Consider the following 18,118-nt stretch of genomic DNA (forward strand, 5'->3'; position numbering starts at 1 on the left):
ATTTTCACACCCACCTATTATACGATTTGCAAGAAAAGAAAAATCCTGCCTGGGCGCCATTTATTCCAATTTGTGTGCTCGGTTGGCGATTTGACTGCTATTAAAATGCGATTTCTTTGCGAGCAGTGCGTTGAACCAAGACAGCTCAAAGAAAAAGGAAATTGCTTATTGTTCGCCTGCCGTGTTTTCTTATTTTTTTTTTTTTTGTTATAGCATCAGTTTCAGGCAGCCTCTTACCTTTTTGCCAACCAGTTTATCCTTGGCGAATTTGCAGCCAGTTCAATGCACAGCGCCAAAGTTGAAAGGTCGCATTTAGATTTATGGCCAGGTTAACTTTAACCCACTGCACTTTGAGAGAAAGTAATTGTTTTGCTTTTGTTGGCACATTGGGAAAAGTAATTAGGGGCCATCAACGCTTGATACCCGTTTGTCTTAATAACAGACAATCTAAAGCTCAAGCCATCGTTTTATGACAATATTTAATGTAAATATTTTAAAAGCATATTTAGCTGTAATGGTTTTTGCCGTCTAATGTTAGAAAAAATGCAGTCAGCGTTTGTGAAAAATGAAAAAGCGCTGAAAATCAATTATTTATTTATTGACAATGTCGCTTGGTAAACACAATACATTTTAACTGTGAAATGTGAAATGAAATTACCCTTTTTTTATTTTGTATACCTTTTTGTTAAGCTTTTATATTTAATTGCAAATTATATTAGGTTGTATAAAAACCCTCACTCTGTATCGTGTTAAAATTTTCAGCTATAATGTAATCTTACGAGCATTAGCCTACTAAGTACACGTAAGTAATTTCGTATTCATTATTTCAATCAAGATAAGAAAATTTTCACTTGATACTAAAGTGCTAAAAGAAGAACGTTAAGGTAGACGTTGGTATTATTAATGATATTTGAATCAAATCAAAGAAGTGATAAAATTGATTCTTATGTATATTATCTTAATAACTAATTATATATTGTTTAAAAGTTTGAATACCTTTTTTGCCACAATACTTTAAGTTATTATAAACAAATTAGTTTTTCACAAGATACAAGCTAAAATAAAGACTTAAATGTTTGTTTTTCGTTTTCAACAAAATTTTTAACCCTTTTAAACATTTCAAAGTAATTTTTGTCAAGACCGCATTGAGAAATTTAGAGTTTCTCACCTAAAGCATGTTTTTTATTTTATCCACTTATTTATATTTTTTTTTAATAGATAAGTAAACATACTTTTTATTAATTTTTTTTAAATAATACAAAAAAAAGTTAGCGTCACCTTATAATTTGTGCACCCTGCAGGGCTGCAGAACTACGATCGCGAATATGGTCACACTCAAACAGCTGATTTTCGCAAACTTGAAGATTTGTTTACGACTTGGCAATCGGACTTTTGTGAATCACAACCAAATTACTTTCGATCGGGATTGGGTCAGTGTGCCTTGCTGGTAGCCTCAGATAAGTTTAACTAAACCATGGAACGGGGAAGCAATAAGGATTTCAGAAGGGAAGAAGGTGAATGGCAGAACGACGGCTCCTTCCCCGCGGTCTTCCACGAATTCGTCTCGAAGAACGTGTCCATGCCCTCTGACCTGGGCCAACTGATCGCATACGTGTTGCTGCTGGTCGTCTCCTGGTACACCCTACTCTTCGCCTTCCGGTTCCTGATTTCGCTGGTGAAGCCCGTGCTGGTGGTTTTGGTCGCCTTCTTCATCTTCCAATGTCTGCGATCCTACCAGCTTGGGGGCATCATCGATCTTGTCTTCACAATTTTGGGTCAAGTCGCTAATCTAGTCACCACCATTCTGGCCAAGGTCATGGAGCTCATTGTGCGTGCTCTTGGTTAATAAATATAAGATTAACGAATAACATTCCATTGTAAAACTGCCTGTAAATAACGTTTGTCTAAACGTTGCAGATTTATTTAAACTTTTTTAAGCGATTGGAGAGAATTAAAAATTTTAAATTTAAAAAAAAGTCGTTAACTTAAGTCGTTACTTAAATTTTCAGCTCACTTAATGTAATATATGTACATTATCATAAAATCCGAAATACGAATGTGTTCTTTGTAGTTGATTTTTAAAGATAAAGATAAGAGTTACAAGCATTAGACTACCAAGTTCACGTATGACGAAATATCATTATCTCAATCAAGATAAGATATTCACTTAATATTAGAGTTATTAAAAAAAGACTTAGGTACACGTTTGTACTTGCAAAGTAATAATAATATAATCATAAAATAGTGATTGATTCGAAATAAAAACATTAAAACAAAAGATATAAAATTGTTTTTTATATCATCTTAACCAAAAGAAGATTTTATGGTTTGATGGTGGTTTAAATTATAATAATAAAAATTACCTTCTGATCTTTAATGTTATTACACATAAATTTTAAATTGATAAAATAAATTAAAAACGGCTAATTTGGTATTGTTTAATAATACACAATTAAATTGTTTTTTTTTTTAAATGTATGCACATAAATAACCTATTATTAAAACTGTGGTTTCGGTTTTGCAATGATTTATTTGATAATATTAGAGAAAGGAAGCGTAAACCAGCTTGGCAATTTGTGAGAGAGGCGTCTCCAATTATTTCTCCTCGCACCACTCGTTCTCCTTGCGCACCTGCTCCTCCTCCTGCGGCGAGAAATCGTTGTTGATGGCGAACGTGTCGCGGATGTCCTGCGGCGACTTGCCCTTGATCATGTTGGCCACGGTTTTGCAGGTGACGTCCAGCAGGCCCTGGATATTGAGGTAGTTGGCGGCCAGGATCAGCTCGAACAGGGTGCCCTGGTCCACCTTGAGGAAGTCGGCATCCCACGAGGATATGTCATCGGTGCGCTTCTCCTTGTTCTCATCCTCCTCGGTGACCATGGGATCGTCCTTGTGGTAGGTGGCCCAGTGGAGCACCTTCTTCAGGATTAGCGAGTTGACATTCGGCAAGGGCAGCACACTGTTATCGCTCTCGTCGCCCAAATCCTCGAGAGCCGTGCGAATCGTTTCCGAGCACTTGGCGATCTCCTGGTCCGTGTCGAAAATCTCCTTGTCCGCAGACTCCAGCCGAATGATCGGCATTCTACAAAATCGAATGGGCCATCAATTCATAACTCAACCCACGCCTTTTTCCCTATTTTTACATACTTTCCTGATTTTGCTTTTAGTTCTCTTGATGTGATACGAAGGTGTTTGATTTATTTGCAGACACAGCCAAAAAGAAAATTTTTAGACAGACCAGCAGTGTTCTTAGCTGTGGCCTACTGGCTAAAAATAATATTCCCTTGCCTTCAACTTGAACCGAACTGGTGCGGCGGCCGTCTGAGCACACAAACAGAACAAACAAGATGACAAACTTGCCAAATTCCCCGATTTCCTAGAAAATTTGGGATTTTGACAGAAGAAAAGAAATTGACGCCAGTGAGTGCACCTTTCCTGCGGAATTTAAAGATGCCGCCAATATAGATTTTTGGTGTGTAAGCACTGCGACAACAATACACCCATTGTTTTCAATTAAAAAAATAAGAAGACGACTAACACAAACATTTTTAAAAAATCAATATTTTATTAAATATGTAAAATGTATACCTTACCTTGAACAAATATATTTTTAAACCAATTTTGTTGTTTCAATATTTAATTTGTTCAAAATTTAAAATACACAAAAACTTATTCTTAAACTAAATCAATTTTTAAAATTTTAAAACAGCTTACCTAGAAAAATGTTTTCCAACCAATTTAAACAGCGCGGTTAAATCTTTTCCAACACTAATTTATAGCACAGGCTTGCCAGACCGGCGAAAAAGTTTAAGCATAACGGCGATGCCATATCCCGCATGTAGCGAAGACATTAACCATTTGTCGTAAATGTCGTTATTCCGCACTGAAAAATGTGGTCTTGAAATATATCGAAGTTTGTTTCTTAAATCTATCGACAAGAGGTGGGGAAACATCGATGATAACAACGATGTCATCGATGTTTTAAAAACATTGATAATATCGATTAATTAATAATTGGCAAAAAATAACATTTTATTTCGCTCTGCGGATATTCGCAATATTGCCGAATCGAAATTGTCTGTGAAATCGCAAATTAGCGGTCAGCACGTGCGCCAGCCAAAGAATTTGCGGCAGCGGCAGTGGGCCAAACGAACCGATTTTCCGGTTGAAAAAAACAGGCGGCGTCGCCGACACGCGGACTGAAACGTAGGATCCGATCCAATCCGATCCGGAGAAGTCTGCAGGACACACAGGACCAGGACGAGGATAGCAATCCCCCACTTCCCGCTCACAAGATGGACGTGTACGACGTGAGCGACGATCTGGTGAAGAAACTGAACGACTGGAAGCTGATCAACATAATCTCTGCCAAATTTAACGAGCTGAAGGAGAACTACCGCAAGGTGGACTTCGTGGAGCGGGCCCTGATCGACTTCAAGTACATGGAGAAGATCTTCCTGAATGTGACGCTGCGGGAGGACAAGTGCAACAAGCGGAGCGTCGAGTTCCGGATGCTGGGCAACGAGCAGTTCTCGCTGAAGAACAGGAAATACTTTCAGGTGAGGTGACACCTCCATTTCGAACCCCAAGTAACACCACCCCATAATTCCCTCCACCCTCCAGGCCCTGGAGCTGTACAACAAAAGCATCTGCTATGCCGAGCCCAACTCGGAGCACCTGTCCATTGGCTATGCCAACCGGTCGGCGGTTCTGTTCGAATGGAAGCGCTACCGGGAGTGCCTGGCCAACATCGAGCTGGCCCGAAAGGCCAACTATCCGGCCCGGCTGAGCCACAAGCTGGACAAGCGGGAGCGGGACTGCCAGCAGCTGCTGGAACAACAGCCGCCGGATCTGGTGCCCTACGAGTTCAAGCTCAGCTTCGATTCGCACGCCCAGGTGCCGTACATAGCCGACTGCCTGGAGCTGCGCGAATCCGCCGACGAGGGACGCTTCGTGGTCAGCAATCGGGACCTGGTCGTGGGCGATTTGGTGGCCGTGGAGCAGCCCTTCTGCTCCACCCTGCTGCCGCCCATGCGGTACATCCGCTGCGCCACCTGCAAGCGGGAGAACTACCTGACCCTCGTACCCTGCGACAGCTGCTGCTCCGTGATGTTCTGCTCCGAGGAGTGCAAGCAGCGGGCCACGTCCACCTACCATCGCTTCGAGTGCCCCATCATTGACTTTCTGCACCGCATGTTCAACAAGATCCACGGCATCGCGCTGCGCACCACGCTGGCCGCCTTGGATCTCTATCCCAGCATCGAGGAGCTGATGGCCTTCTGCGAGCAACCGCAGAACCAGCACAAGTGCGCCTTCGACCTGGACTACGGGCAGCTGTCGCCGCAGGAGCACTACCGGGCTATCCACGGACTGGTGACCAACCAGCACCTGCGCTCCGTCTCCGATCTCTTCCAGCGCTCCGTGGTCTGTGCCGTGCTCAAGCACTTCATCATCGAATACACCCCGCTCAAGGACCATTTGGGCGGCGAGGAGGGCATGAACTTCTTCACGGACCTGCTCTTCCGGCACCTGCAGACGTCCCCATCGAACATGCACGGCATTGATCTGGTGGAGCAGGTTAACGAGACCAAGGACGACCAGACGCACTCGTCCGGGGCGTACGCCTTCCTCTCACTGCTGAATCACTCGTGTGCGCCGAATACCTTAAGGATATACGAGGGCACCAAGGCCTATCTGTTCGTCCTGCGGCCCATTAAGGCGGGAAATGTGCTCTACGACAACTATGGGTGAGTATTTTATGCCTTAAAACTTGAATAGCCACCTCTTACTAAACCACAGTTCAAAATGGTGTTGATGGGGCCTATATTAGTCATTCGTCTCTGCTCTTACTTCATCTCTCAGCGCAAAACGGCTTATTATTTGTGGTTATATTTAAAAGATTAGAGAGTAAAATACGTGTTTTTTATATGATAACAAAGAAACATGAGTCCCGTCCATCTAACCGTGTCTAATCTGCTAAAAAATATTAATATTAATGGCAATTATAAAACTTATTTGTTTTTACTTTTACTTAAGAAGTATTGTCCTTCTAGTCTTGTACTAAGCCATTAAAAAATGATTGTAGATATAAAAAGTAATTGATTTCCCTATTCATTTTTCAGCGCCCACTTCGCCATCTTCAGCAAGCAGCAGCGGTTGGACACGCTGTCCATGCAGTACCGCTTCGACTGCAAATGCGAGGGCTGCGAGCTGGACTACCCCACCTTCGGGCGGATGCCGCACAAGGCGACGGTGCCGTCGGTGACCGACGACACGGACATGAAGTCGCTGGGCGCCTACAACTACGACTTTGCGGTGAGCAACTACCGGAAGTACTGCGACTTCCTCACGCAATACGGCGCCGCCTATCCGTGCGAGCAGATCAGCTCCGCGGAGGAGTGCCTCAAGATGGCCCTGCATATCATGGTGGACGCAGTGCCGCTCAAGGCGAAGATGTAATCGGATGCTGCCGCCGGCCAACAACCATCATCATCACCACAACAACCACAACAACAAACCATTAACAACCAACACGGACGAACTTTTCCTTTGCTGACTTCGACTGGCAGGCAGCGTATTATTACAAGCGAGACACACACAAATTATGAGGAGAGTAATTGATTATTTTACATGTTGTTGCCATAAGTCTGTAGCGCAGGCAGCAGCGCGATGCGATGCAATGCGATGCAATGCGATGAGATGAGATGAGATGAGGATAGCAAGTGCAAGAGCAAGAGCACGCCCTTAACTTTTATATTTGTAATTGTACATTTCGACCTTTGGTTCTATTTTACCCTGCACCAACGCATACACACCCCCCCCACACACACACACACACACAGATTTCACAACAAGTCGCAAGCTCAAAATTCTAACGTTGATTTATTTTTTGATCACAACAATGTCTTCGATGAAAACAAAACAAACAAAACTAAACAAAAAACAAACAAGAACTATGCAACCTATGGCGTTTTTATAATTACTTTACAAAAACCAACAAATACAATATTTTCTAAACGAAAATTCTACGGAATTTTGCTGTACAAATCGAGCAGGTTCTGGTTGAGCAATGATCCACCGCGGGCCATCGATGAAGTCGGAGTCGTGGGCTGCAGCTGGACAAACTCACAGCCGGAGGAGCCGCTGGCCACCGGGTCATCGAAGATCACATTGCCGAATGTCCTGCTCGAACTGCTGCTGGAACTGGCGGGCATTGATGGGCTGCAGATCCTCGCCCTGCACGGGATTGATGTTCAGCTGGGCGGCCAGTTGGTCCATGCTGTTGGGCTCCCGCTGCTCCGGCTGCACCCGCTGCTCCGCACTCTTCGCATAGAGGTTGTCACCCGCCGACTGGACGTACTCGGCGAAGTAGTCCTGATCCACATCCTTGAAGAAACTGCCGTCCATGGCCTGGAAACCCAGGCGAATGAGCAGCGATATCTTGGTGTTGAAGCACTGCAGCCAGGCGCGATTCGTCTGGTAAATGGACAGCTGGGCCTCCTCCCCGCTGGCGTTCCAGAAGTCCAGCAGTGTGTTCTTCGTGAAGTCAATCAACATGTGCCGCTTGGCATCCGGATACAGCCTGTTGATCGCCTCCAGGTGCCGAAAGGTAATCTCCAGCAGGTGGTGCTGATGGCGGGACACGAAGAGCTGCCACTTGTACACCATGGTCATGAGGTTCCACAGCTTGGACATGGACTGCTCGTCCAGTCGCATCAAGGAGCAGGTGGCTATGTCGTTCAGCATGAACTTGCAGTGTTCGGCGGTCAGCAGCTGGGCATTATTGTGCTTCGATCCGTTGAGCAGCGAGTCTATAAACTTGGGCTCCAGCAGCACTGCCGTCACATCGTGGATAACTTTGACATGTAAATGTATATACATATATAGATTTAAATTTAATTGCTTGACTTGAGTCAGAGTTTTTCTAAAATGGAGTCAACAAATTCTTGCCACCAAAGTATGCATTTATATTCGGTATCCTTTCAAAGGGCATAACGATTATCACGGACAATTAGTTTTAAGCTTGTTCATTTAAAATTCATCGAAAATGGAAGCAAACTTCGGCCAACCCATTTACATAAACAGATAGATACCCCTTGCAGCTATTACAAAGGTTAAATATTCTATATTTCCATTTTTATTCAATTTTTATATTTATTTATTTAGATGTTTGAATTTAAAAACTAGCTGCTGGGGTCATGTTGTATCATTTTTAGTTGTGGGTAAATGTTTAAATGCATAAACGAAATTTTTGAAATAGTAAACTTTGACTATATCTCCTCTATGTTTGTAAAAAATAGCTAAGGTTTAATTTTGATTTATTTAGTTCCGAATTATATACTCCCTGTCAATGAAAGGATACCCTTAACCAGATAGTTTTTAAACTTAGTAACTTGTTTGCTTAGAAACAAACAGACGGTCAGATGGACATGTCTAAATTGACTATCCTAGTGATACTGTTCAAGAATATATAGTATACTTTATAGGGTCTCCTTCACTGCATGGCAAAACCAACTGAAATTGTAATACCTTTTGTAGGGGTTTAAAAGAATATGAAACTTCAATATCATTGGATTTGTAAGTCAGAACTCAAAAGTTATTTTCTTTCTTAGATTTGGATTTAAAACAAAACAGAGATATCCTAAAAAATGACTTAATTGCTTAACTCAACACAATTAAACCCTTTTCGAAACCTTAAAGACGAATCCTGCGGATTTCACGAACGACTTCTAGTTCTAGTTCCAAACTAGATATTAATGGTTACTAGAGTGGCTCACCCTGAATCGACTTATCCTGTGCAATCTGCTGCGCCTTCAGCCGCTGATCAATGACATAGAGCATTTCGCATCCCAGATTGACCAGGATAAAGACATTCGCCCGGGGATTCGACAGCTGGTGCGGACTGAACTTGGCCATCCTTTGACGGACAACTTGAAAGCACGGCTGGCGAATGCGAACTGAGCTGACTGAGCCGCAGACTTCGTGGAGCACGCAAGGCCTGGAACCCCTAACCGCTCACACACACTGATGGCTTATTGGATTTTTGGTTTCCGGGCGGTAGTCCGGTAGCCCCAATGTACACGGAAATTTATTCAAAAATATCTAATCGGATTCTAAAGGATTTCAAAACTTCAACCTCAAAAGTTGTACGAATTTTCCATATTTTTATAGGATTTACGAAAGTAATTTTGTAAATTCTTTTTACATTTTTCTTGATCTTTTTGGTTGATTGGTTTTCAAATTACAAATACAATTTTCAATAGGTTTTGGTAAAGAAAAAAAATTTTTAATAAAATTCGAACTAAAAATTATTATAAATAACAATGCAATCTATTATACTAATAAAACAAATTGACACAACTTTGTTAAGTCAATCTTTTGGATTTATCTTATTCATATTTTTTTTATGAATATTCCTTAACTTTATTTTTAAAAATACATCGGAAACTAATTTAATTTAATGCCTAATGAATATTTGTGTATTTTTCAACCCACTTTGTTTAAAATGTTTTAAAAATGTTGTAAAAAAATGTGAAACCCATTCTAGAAATATACGTTTTTTTCAGTGCTCTGCCGGAGTTGATGGCTTTATGAGACCCGGCAACGTCTTTCAGTGCAAACAATAACAAAAGCCAGTCCACAGCGACAGCACAGCCGACGTGTATAATTATGGCAACCGTGGGCAAAGGACCTCCGCCAGTGCGGGGCACTAAAATTTATTGATTTCTAAATTTCCATTTCAAGCACGGGGCAATTAGCCTGGAAATTATGGCAGCAGGTTGAAAAGTCAAAAACGTTTCTCATGTGGAGAGTTGGCATTATCCGGGCATTAAACGTTATAGTTGTACCAATATGGATAAGCTCCCACGGCGGCCTGCAGACCTGTCCGCAAATTCGACGGCCGAGTGACTGCTGGTTGGTGGGGGTTCACCACCCAGTGAGGCAAACACCTGCAGCGAAGGTCGTCCGGAAGGGATGCCGGAAGTTGCGTGATTACCCTGACCACAAAAGCCAGCCTGATTTCCATAAAGTTGGGGATTCAAAATAGTGGTTCTTGAATATGCAAAGGAGTATTATGTGTAGGAGAATATGCCATTTGAAGTATGGATATACAGTTACTTAAGATCCTTTAATTAAGTCTTTTAAAAGTGTGGATCTTCGAGCCAAAAATTAATAATTAATAATTAAAAAAATGTTAAATTTCTAAATATCGTTAGAACATTATTAAAGAATTATTTTGAATTATTATTATTTATTATTTTCAATAATAACACTTCTCGAAAAACTGAAAAAAACTTAAACAACTTTTTAGGAGTTCTTATACTTATTCTTTTTAAAAACGTTAACCGATTTTTCACTTTTTGTTCAGTCTAGAAGCTTTTAATATGTTTCTTGAGATATTTTATGTCTTGTAATTATAGTATATTGATTTTTATTTAAAGTTTTTTAGTGACCTATGCCACAACGCCCCAGTTCAAACCTTTAAGGCCTTATATGGTAAAATAGTATAAATCCAGCAATCATATACATAATTGTCAAAAAGCAGATTAGTTTCCGATTAATTTTTAATTGACAGCAACCTCTACAGATTTCTGTGCCACAAAAGTACCGCCCAAATTCAAATTCAATAACTATCGATAGGATAATCTCTACTCAAGATATATTTACCGTTTGAAATCTATAAGGATTTTTGTCATACAGCCCAGTGGTCACTCTTAAACGAAGCGCAATGTTTTCCTACAAGTTTCCTTGCGGGGATTTCCAAACCCTAACAACCATGACTGAAACCGGGATCACCTTCGATCCACCAGTGTACGAACAGCGCTACTGTGCAGCCATTCAGATCCTGGAGGACTCCCGCTGGAAGGACCACATCAAAAAGGTTGTAGAGTTCGGCTGTGCCGAAATGCGCTTTTTCCAGCTTATGCGTCGCATTGAGACAATCGAAAACATTCTACTGGTAAGCACTTTCAGTTTGTTCTACCAATATTTAAGAAAAGAACACCACACTTCGCGATTAATTATTAAGGAAATACAATTCTATTTTATTTATTTCCGCTGCTTGTTTATACACGCATATACATATATCCTAGCTTAGACTTGTATCATGTTTACGAAATAACTTTATCTAGTTATATTAAATACTTTTGAGGAGAGTATGTACCGGGCTGCATGAAATGTGGGTGAATCTATAGGATGATGTTTTTAATATAACGTAACTAACATAAAAATTTCAAGTAATAAAATAGGAGTTTAAAAATCAATGATCAATCATTTGCTATCAAGGCAATCGTGGTGCACTGCTCCTGCGCACCGTTTAAACTTTAAACACATAAACATCGCTTACAACTGGGTACTACATGGTATAATGGATAATTCAACAACATCTTCCCTACGGAGCTGAGCGTGCCAACCAAAAAACTTACGAAAACTTATCGATTTAATGTTTAAAAAACCAAAATTACACATCATGAAGTCGGTCTCACTAGATCGAGTCCACGCCTCGCCTGCCGCCTTTCAGGTCCGAAGTCGAAGTATGTTTGTATGTATATAAGTAGGATCTGTCCTGTTCGTACCTTAATTACCACTAAAAATACTTGAAAACGAATTTAGGTTTCTTCTGTTCTGCTCCTCTGTCCGGTTTATCATCTGCTTCCGTTGTTGTCCGACATCCAATTGGATCGGTCCTAGTCTCTATTCCTAATTGTCATCTAATCCTGGGGCAATCATTTGCGACAGTGCCTGGACGAGTGGACACCGCGCCCCTTGCCGTAGTTGTTCTCGTCATCGTATTCGCCGTACAGATTCTGCACTTCCAGCAGGCTCGAGTTGTTCTCCGCATCGTGCTCGCCGTGTTTGGGTTCAGTCTTATAAAGAGCTCTGCGCAAGCGGCTCGACTTCAGTTTCCGCTCGCCTTCGCCGGTGGCCGAGGCCAGAGTGGAGCTGTTGCTGTGGCTGTTCTCCTTGCGTGTGGCGCAGCCACGTTTGTTACTGGCCACTGCCGACAGCGGCGTGGAGCGGCTCTTGCCGTGAGCAAACCGCACGACGGTCGAGTTCTTGCTCGGACGTCCCACACCGCGACTGGGCTTCACGGGCGGCGGCTGCGGCTGGTTCTGCTGCGTCTGGCTCTGCTTGCTGGTGGTTCGCTTGCGGGCGGTGCCCCTGGGACGGCCACGCGGAGCTTTCGCGGAATGGCGGGAGCATTCGCTGTCCTCCATTGCACCATCCGATTCATCCTGCAAAAGAGATGGGAAAATATTAGTACTGGCTTCATAGAAATCTCAATCAGTTGAAAGCCAATTCTCCTTTCATCTGGTTTCGATTCTAATTTCAAATGATTTAAACTCACTTCACCATCAACGCTATCCGCGTCCTCCTCTTCCTCTGCCTCATCACCCTGGGCCTCCTGGTTCTCATCTTCTTCGTCCTCCGTCCATCCTCATCATCATCCTCCTCTCCGTCGTCGTCGTCATTATGCTCCTGGACAACCAAGCCCCTTTCGCGACGACTCTGCTCCATGGCCAGTATCGCGTAGGTGGGCTTGCCCTCGTAGCGCTTTGGAAGACGGGACTCCAGCGGGCAGATGGACTCCTCCCGCTCGAACTCCTTGACCGCCCGTTCGCGGGCTATTTGATCGGGATCCTGCGAGAGCACCTCCGCCCATGAGAACTTCTTTTTCGCCGTTTTCTTGTTGGACTTTGAACGCAGATTTTTGGGTGAGACGCGGTTGGTGAGCGAATGCTCCTGGAACGGGGTGTTCAGCGCCGAGTTGCGCATCACATTGGTGGCTATCTTGTTGTTCAGCTCGAAGATGTCGCACTTGCTGCCATCGACCACATCCTTGGCGGAGACACAAGTGCGCAGGATCTCCTCGCTGCTCAAACGCATTTGACTGGGATCGTAGCCCAGGCGCTGGTACTCGCGCTTAAAGATCTTGCGGTAGCGCTCGTAGTTGGGTCGCTCCTGGTAGGCCAGCTGAACGATCTGCAGCAGAAACTCGCCCAGATATTTAGGAACTTGCTTGCCATAGAACTGTCGCAGCATCTCGGGCACGTCCGTCATGAACAGCTCCTTGGCGCGGTGCACTTTTTCCTGCTGCTGCTGCTGGGCTACGTCCTTCCAGGGCAGATAGCCCTCGGACCAGTACAGCAGGTTGTAGCCCAGGCACTCCAGATCACTGCGCCGCGAATGGGCGCCCAGGTGGGCGTCGCGCGACGTGAACTCCAGTGTGCCGTCATGCGCCCGCCGCTGGTCCATTATGAAGGGCCGGTGCACTCCGCGATCCTGGTACTTGGACGCCAGTCCAAAATCGATGAGGAAAACGTGCTCCTCCTCGACGGGCAGGAACTTGTACTCAGTTGGGTGGCTGTCACCGTGCTTGCTGCCCCTGCTACGCGCTTTGTGCTCATCGACGGGCTCCTTCTTCAGCTTCTCTTGGTGACGGGTGGCCCGGGTCGAAACCAGACACTTTTTGGGACTGGCTACCAGAGCGCTCCTCCCCCCTCTTTTGCTAGACGAACGGAGGGACGAGGGCGGAATAAACTCATCGGACTCGTTATCAGACGATTCCGGCGATTCATCACTGTTTTCCTCGGTCGCCTTGGGATACCCCTCCTCGTTGAACTCCTCGCGGTAGCTGATGCGCTTGGTGGGGCGCAGATAGTGTGACTTGACCATCTCCTCGTACATGGAGTTGCGCTTCTCGCGACGACACGAACGCACAGGATTGGAGCCGCTGAACTGGACGGGATTGCGTGCAGCTCGCTTCTTGTTCACTGGCGTGTGGTAGATGTCCAGGCTGTTGCTGTTGTTGCTGTTCGATGTTGCGCCATCGTCGAAATCCTCATCATCTTCGTCGTCATCCTGCTTAATATGCGCAATCCGTTTCATGGCGAACTTCTCGTTCTTGAGGAAGTAGTCATCGTCGTTGGTCTCCTGCTCCGAGCTATTGCCACTATCTGTGGTCTGCTGCTTCTCCTCGTAGTGCTCGTCGTAGCCATTGCCTTTCGGCACCGCCTGCTTCCTGAGGTACTTGCACTTGGACACCATCAGGTTCTGGGCCTTGATATCGTTATGACAGTATCCCTTGTCGTGCAGATTCTCCAGCACATTGATTATGTGCACAGCCAGCACTAGGAGTGACTTTTGCTGGACCCTTGAGTTCTTGATCAGCGAATGCAGGTCGCGATCGAAGCGCGGCAGCACCAGAAAGCGATAGCGGGCATCTCCAAAGAAGTGCGTGCCCGAGGCAATAAAGCTGGGTATCCCCGAGGGCGGACCCTTGCTGAGGGCATGCGTCTGTTGGGCTGGCAGGATGGCAGCATCTTCCCCGACATCTGATAGATCTGTAATGTGCGTTTGAGTGCTGATGTAATGGAGGGAAGTTGATTCAATATGCTCACCCTTGCTCTGCGATGTGTTGATCAGACAGTGAATCTCTACGAAAAGGGGGCCGTTTGAGTGTGGCTCTATCTTGACCACGTATTTGGCTGTTTCCGAGCTGGCCGGGCATACGGTGTCATCCGAGGCTAGGAAGATCTCGCCAAAGTTGCCCTTCCCTGCGGAAAAGAATATGGTTTAGTTTTCTCGAGAAACAGATTGATGTTCATCGAGCATTCACCTATGGGTCGTCCCAAGCGCCAGGCCTTGGAGAGCACGTCCCTCAGAATGGTTCCATTGACCACCGAGGGCCGGAGCGTGTAAACCGGACGCGGTGACTCCATCACGCTAGAGTTATTGTGATCGCTGGCGATGCTGGCTCCCGTCAGGAGCAAACTACGAGCCTGCGGGGTGTGCAACAGTGTGGGTGGATCCACCGCCATGCCGCCAGCGGATCCGGCCGAGGAGCAGGACTCCTCGTCGTCGTTCTCGTGGAACTCGAAGCCATTGGCGCTGCTGGAGCCGCCGCTCAAGCGCTGGCGCTTCACGGCGTCCTTGACCGCCGAACGCTTTCGCTTGCGTGCACTGCGCTCCGTGGTTGGGCGCTCCAGTTGGAGGCGCTTGCCCATGTCGGCAGCTGGCGAGGATGTGGGTGTGTTTGCGGAGGTAACTCCCCTTGGATTCTGTGACTCAGTCTCACTTTTAAGCGGTGTAATTTCAATTGTTTGCGAAAGCTGGCTTGTTTTTGTGCGATTCCGCTTTCAACGGCGGTTCTTTATCAACTGAAGGGGATAGAAGAAGAAACGGTCAGGTTACTAATTATCTATTTTTATGGTATGTGGTATTCAGGCAGAAATTAGTATTGTTTTTATTCAAACGAGAGTTTTTTGAGTTTTTGTGCTATTAGGATTTGTTTGTTTTTTGCCCCCAAGTCATTTTAGTCACTTTATTGTTGTGCCTAGCAGTGTTGCAAAGCGCGAGTGCTGACTATTTTTGAAGTATGAGATCAGGCATAATTAACATGATTTTCTATACGGTGTTTGTAACCGTTGAGGTTATTTTATTTGGATATTGGTCATTTTAACGTGATAATTTTTCCCCCTCGATCGATTTAGTTGTTTTTTTTTTTCATTATCTTTCCTGGCAGTGCTGCAAAGCGATCTAATTTGCTGCGCGTCCGGGGGCACGAATACAAACACAAACAAACGCGAACGCACCACCATGTCTGGAAACACAAACACACCGACATACAAACATACTGAGGGTTCCGAAAAAAATCGATTTTCTGGCCGGCATTATTAAACAAAGAACTAAATGCTGGCATGTTTGTTCAGTTGCACAGGGTTTTTCCCTCAGACTGAGCGCTTTTCACGTGGTAATTAGTTGCTATCGCGGCCCAAAGTCGAATTGAGTTTGCAGTATGTATTTTTCTCACGTATTGCTCGTTCTCTTCTTCTTGTTTTTCTACGTTTTCTTTGCCCCGTTTCGAATGTTTGGGGGTTTTCCGCTGATTTGTTCCGTTTGGGGTGTTTTATCGTAATGCTTACACTTTTCACTCGGTGCAACAGTGCCCAATTGCACATTCACACGATTATTGCTATTATAATTCCGTTTCCATTTGACTTTTCGTAACAATTACACATTCTTCCTGTGCACTGCTGCACACACACACACACGCACAGTTTTTGCAGTGTGACCGCAGTCGAGGCTGGAAAAATGATTTGACTAGTGTGACCGGTGCCTGTAAATGATTTATGCATTTAATGAACCGTTACACAAGTAAACGTTTGAATTAAAACTGCTATTAGTTTTTAATAATTAGTTCCATCTGATAGTTATGAATTTATATACCAGTTAAAACCTATATTTAAACAATCTGTTAAATATATTCCTTTTTTATTTAACTAGTTTTATAAATATATTAAACTTTAAATTAAAATTAAGGTAGAAAGTTGTAAAACTATGTTTTTTTATTAATTCATTTTGTTAATGCTAGGAAACATAAGTTTTTATAAAGAACAATTTTTACTTTATATTTCATTCAGTATATATTATATACTAAAAATATATTTATATAGAAATTGATACTTTTGGTTACTTTAAATTATTTTGTTTCTTACTTTGTTTAAAACAAACAAATAAACAAAATGTTATATCTTCATTCTCATTTGGCTCCAATAAGTGCCGGTTATTTTCGAAAAATCCTTTATTGCAGGTTGATATAGACGAGCCCTTGCTAAGGAAAAATTCAACAAGCGTTAATCCCTTGGTATCGGACTATATAAGGCACCGTTTGGGTCCTCTCAACGTCCGAATTCTTCAGGGAAGCGTTGCAGATTCTTCGGAAGAATTGCGAGATACAGATGCCGTAGTTGCCTTGGAACTGTGCGTTTTAATGTTATTATTTTATTTTATTAGTTTCAATACAATCTTAAATTTTTAAAGTATTTATAAAATAATGTTTTGCATTATTTAAATTCTCACCTATTTTTACTTCCAGAATCGAGCATGTGTACGACGATGTTCTGTCCAAAATCCCATCCAATGTATTTGGTTTTATGCAGCCCAAATTGGTGGTCTTCAGCACCCCAAACTCAGATTACAACGTAATCTTTACGCGCTTCAATCCATTGCTGCCGAATGGATTTCGCCATGACGATCACAAGTTCGAATGGACCCGGGAGGAGTTCAAAACCTGGTGCTTAAGCATTGTTGAGAAGTATCCGAACTATATGTTCTCCTTATTGGGAGTGGGGAATCCGCCCAAGGACATTGAATCCGTGGGTCATGTGTCCCAGTTAGCTGTCTTCGTTCGCAAGGACTTTCTGGAGATGCAGCTGGAGAGTTCTTTGGTCACCACACCTAAGCTTGATGAAGAATCGACTCCATACAAGCTCATTCATTCCGTCGACTATCCCTTTCATAAGGATACACGTACCGAAAAGGAAAAGATCTGGACCGAAGTCCAGATTGAGTTGCAGCGATTCAAAAGAATGGCTAATTTTTCTGAGAATGAGCAGGATCCTTTCCAGGACACCTATAAAATGTCAATTGAAGACCTATTAGAACGCCTACACTACGTAGGAGCCACTAAAGATGTTTTGGTGGAATTACTACAAGAGAACAACATAAAAGTTGAGGATGAACACGTTGTAATGGAAGATTCCGATTACTCCGATGAGGAATCGCAGTGGTTCGATCCTTGTGACTTGTCTGAACGTCTTTCCCAGGAGGCTGTGTTGATCGATCAGGATCAAGAAGAAGAGGAATGCTGGGACTTGAGTCCTGAAACTTAACTTAAGACGCAAAAAACTCTAGGACTAACTGCTACTAAATTTTAAACTAGCAACAATTTTACGTGCAAAAATTGGTTTAAAACCATTTTGAAAAGTCGAACCAAATTTGTTTTACTAACATTTTTAAGAAAGTTTTGTTTTACTTTTAAAAATTTTTTAGCACCTAAATCGTCAAATTAAAAACTCTATTTTCTCAGAGTATATCTTAGTTAAAATATATTTGGCAAAAAAACAGTTAGCTTACCTAAACGGATTTTTTATAATTTTTTTGAATATTTTTATTTTTAAAGGATTTTTATTTTTTAAGAGATTATAATTTTGAAAGATGTTATAGAACATGACTCTACGATTAAGATAAAACTTTCCAAAGATCCTAATAAGGAAACTAGTTCCTAACTAACAATATTATATTACTAAAGTATGGAAACCTTACATTTAAGTTT

At 43.2% G+C, this 18,118-nt stretch overlaps 6 protein-coding genes across 6 annotated transcripts; 3 read left to right on the plus strand and 3 right to left on the minus strand.

The window, feature by feature from the left end:
• Positions 1-1,335: 1,335 nt before the first annotated feature.
• On the plus strand, positions 1,336-1,870 carry LOC128253917 (uncharacterized). Its single transcript, XM_052982623.1, has one exon. It carries the CDS (start codon positions 1,475-1,477, stop codon positions 1,844-1,846), a length of 372 nt encoding a protein of 123 aa, XP_052838583.1. The 5' UTR covers positions 1,336-1,474; the 3' UTR covers positions 1,847-1,870.
• A 619-nt stretch (positions 1,871-2,489) lies between these two features.
• On the minus strand, positions 2,490-3,418 carry LOC128253916 (S-phase kinase-associated protein 1). The gene is made up of 2 exons (XM_052982622.1): positions 3,148-3,418; positions 2,490-3,082 (listed from the first exon to the last, which is right to left on the minus strand). Exon 2 carries the CDS (start codon positions 3,079-3,081, stop codon positions 2,596-2,598), a length of 486 nt encoding a protein of 161 aa, XP_052838582.1. The 5' UTR covers position 3,082; positions 3,148-3,418; the 3' UTR covers positions 2,490-2,595.
• Positions 3,419-3,968: 550 nt separating this feature from the next.
• LOC128253914 (SET and MYND domain-containing protein 4) lies at positions 3,969-6,961 on the plus strand. Its single transcript, XM_052982620.1, has 3 exons — positions 3,969-4,559; positions 4,624-5,747; positions 6,123-6,961. Exons 1-3 carry the CDS (start codon positions 4,296-4,298, stop codon positions 6,457-6,459), a joined length of 1,725 nt encoding a protein of 574 aa, XP_052838580.1. The 5' UTR covers positions 3,969-4,295; the 3' UTR covers positions 6,460-6,961.
• Positions 6,804-9,124, minus strand: LOC128253915 (protein OSCP1). Its single transcript, XM_052982621.1, is given in 3 exon segments — positions 6,804-7,181; positions 7,183-7,856; positions 8,778-9,124. Coding segments are annotated over 3 exon segments (969 nt in total). The 5' UTR covers positions 8,917-9,124; the 3' UTR covers positions 6,804-7,025.
• A 1,412-nt stretch (positions 9,125-10,536) lies between these two features.
• Positions 10,537-17,919, plus strand: LOC128253831 (small RNA 2'-O-methyltransferase). The gene is made up of 3 exons (XM_052982516.1): positions 10,537-10,960; positions 16,595-16,764; positions 16,880-17,919. Exons 1-3 carry the CDS (start codon positions 10,730-10,732, stop codon positions 17,673-17,675), a joined length of 1,197 nt encoding a protein of 398 aa, XP_052838476.1. The 5' UTR covers positions 10,537-10,729; the 3' UTR covers positions 17,676-17,919.
• LOC128253830 (uncharacterized) lies at positions 11,018-16,076 on the minus strand. The gene is given in 6 exon segments (XM_052982515.1): positions 11,018-12,236; positions 12,350-12,430; positions 12,433-14,345; positions 14,403-14,558; positions 14,621-15,161; positions 15,927-16,076. Coding segments are annotated over 5 exon segments (3,048 nt in total). The 5' UTR covers positions 15,009-15,161; positions 15,927-16,076; the 3' UTR covers positions 11,018-11,726.
• Positions 17,920-18,118: the final 199 nt, after the last annotated feature.

Source organism: Drosophila gunungcola (assembly GCF_025200985.1).
Source record: "Drosophila gunungcola strain Sukarami chromosome 2R unlocalized genomic scaffold, Dgunungcola_SK_2 000004F, whole genome shotgun sequence".
NCBI lineage: Eukaryota > Metazoa > Arthropoda > Insecta > Diptera > Drosophilidae > Drosophila > Drosophila gunungcola.

What these genes read in the sequence shown, in the direction of transcription:
- LOC128253917 (XM_052982623.1), top strand. Translation starts at nt 1,475, where the DNA reads ATGGAACGGGGAAGCAATAAGGATTTCAGAAGGGAAGAAGGTGAATGG.
- LOC128253916 (XM_052982622.1), bottom strand. Translation starts at nt 3,081, where the DNA reads ATGCCGATCATTCGGCTGGAGTCTGCGGACAAGGAGATTTTCGACACG.
- LOC128253914 (XM_052982620.1), top strand. Translation starts at nt 4,296, where the DNA reads ATGGACGTGTACGACGTGAGCGACGATCTGGTGAAGAAACTGAACGAC. An exon ending in AGAACAGGAAATACTTTCAG is followed by an intron (nt 4,560 to 4,623) that starts GTGAGGTGACAC and finishes TCCACCCTCCAG; the next exon opens with GCCCTGGAGCTGTACAACAA. An exon ending in GTGCTCTACGACAACTATGG is followed by an intron (nt 5,748 to 6,122) that starts GTGAGTATTTTA and finishes TTCATTTTTCAG; the next exon opens with CGCCCACTTCGCCATCTTCA.
- LOC128253831 (XM_052982516.1), top strand. Translation starts at nt 10,730, where the DNA reads ATGTTTTCCTACAAGTTTCCTTGCGGGGATTTCCAAACCCTAACAACC. An exon ending in CAATCGAAAACATTCTACTG is followed by an intron (nt 10,961 to 16,594) that starts GTAAGCACTTTC and finishes CCTTTATTGCAG; the next exon opens with GTTGATATAGACGAGCCCTT. An exon ending in GCCGTAGTTGCCTTGGAACT is followed by an intron (nt 16,765 to 16,879) that starts GTGCGTTTTAAT and finishes TTTTACTTCCAG; the next exon opens with AATCGAGCATGTGTACGACG.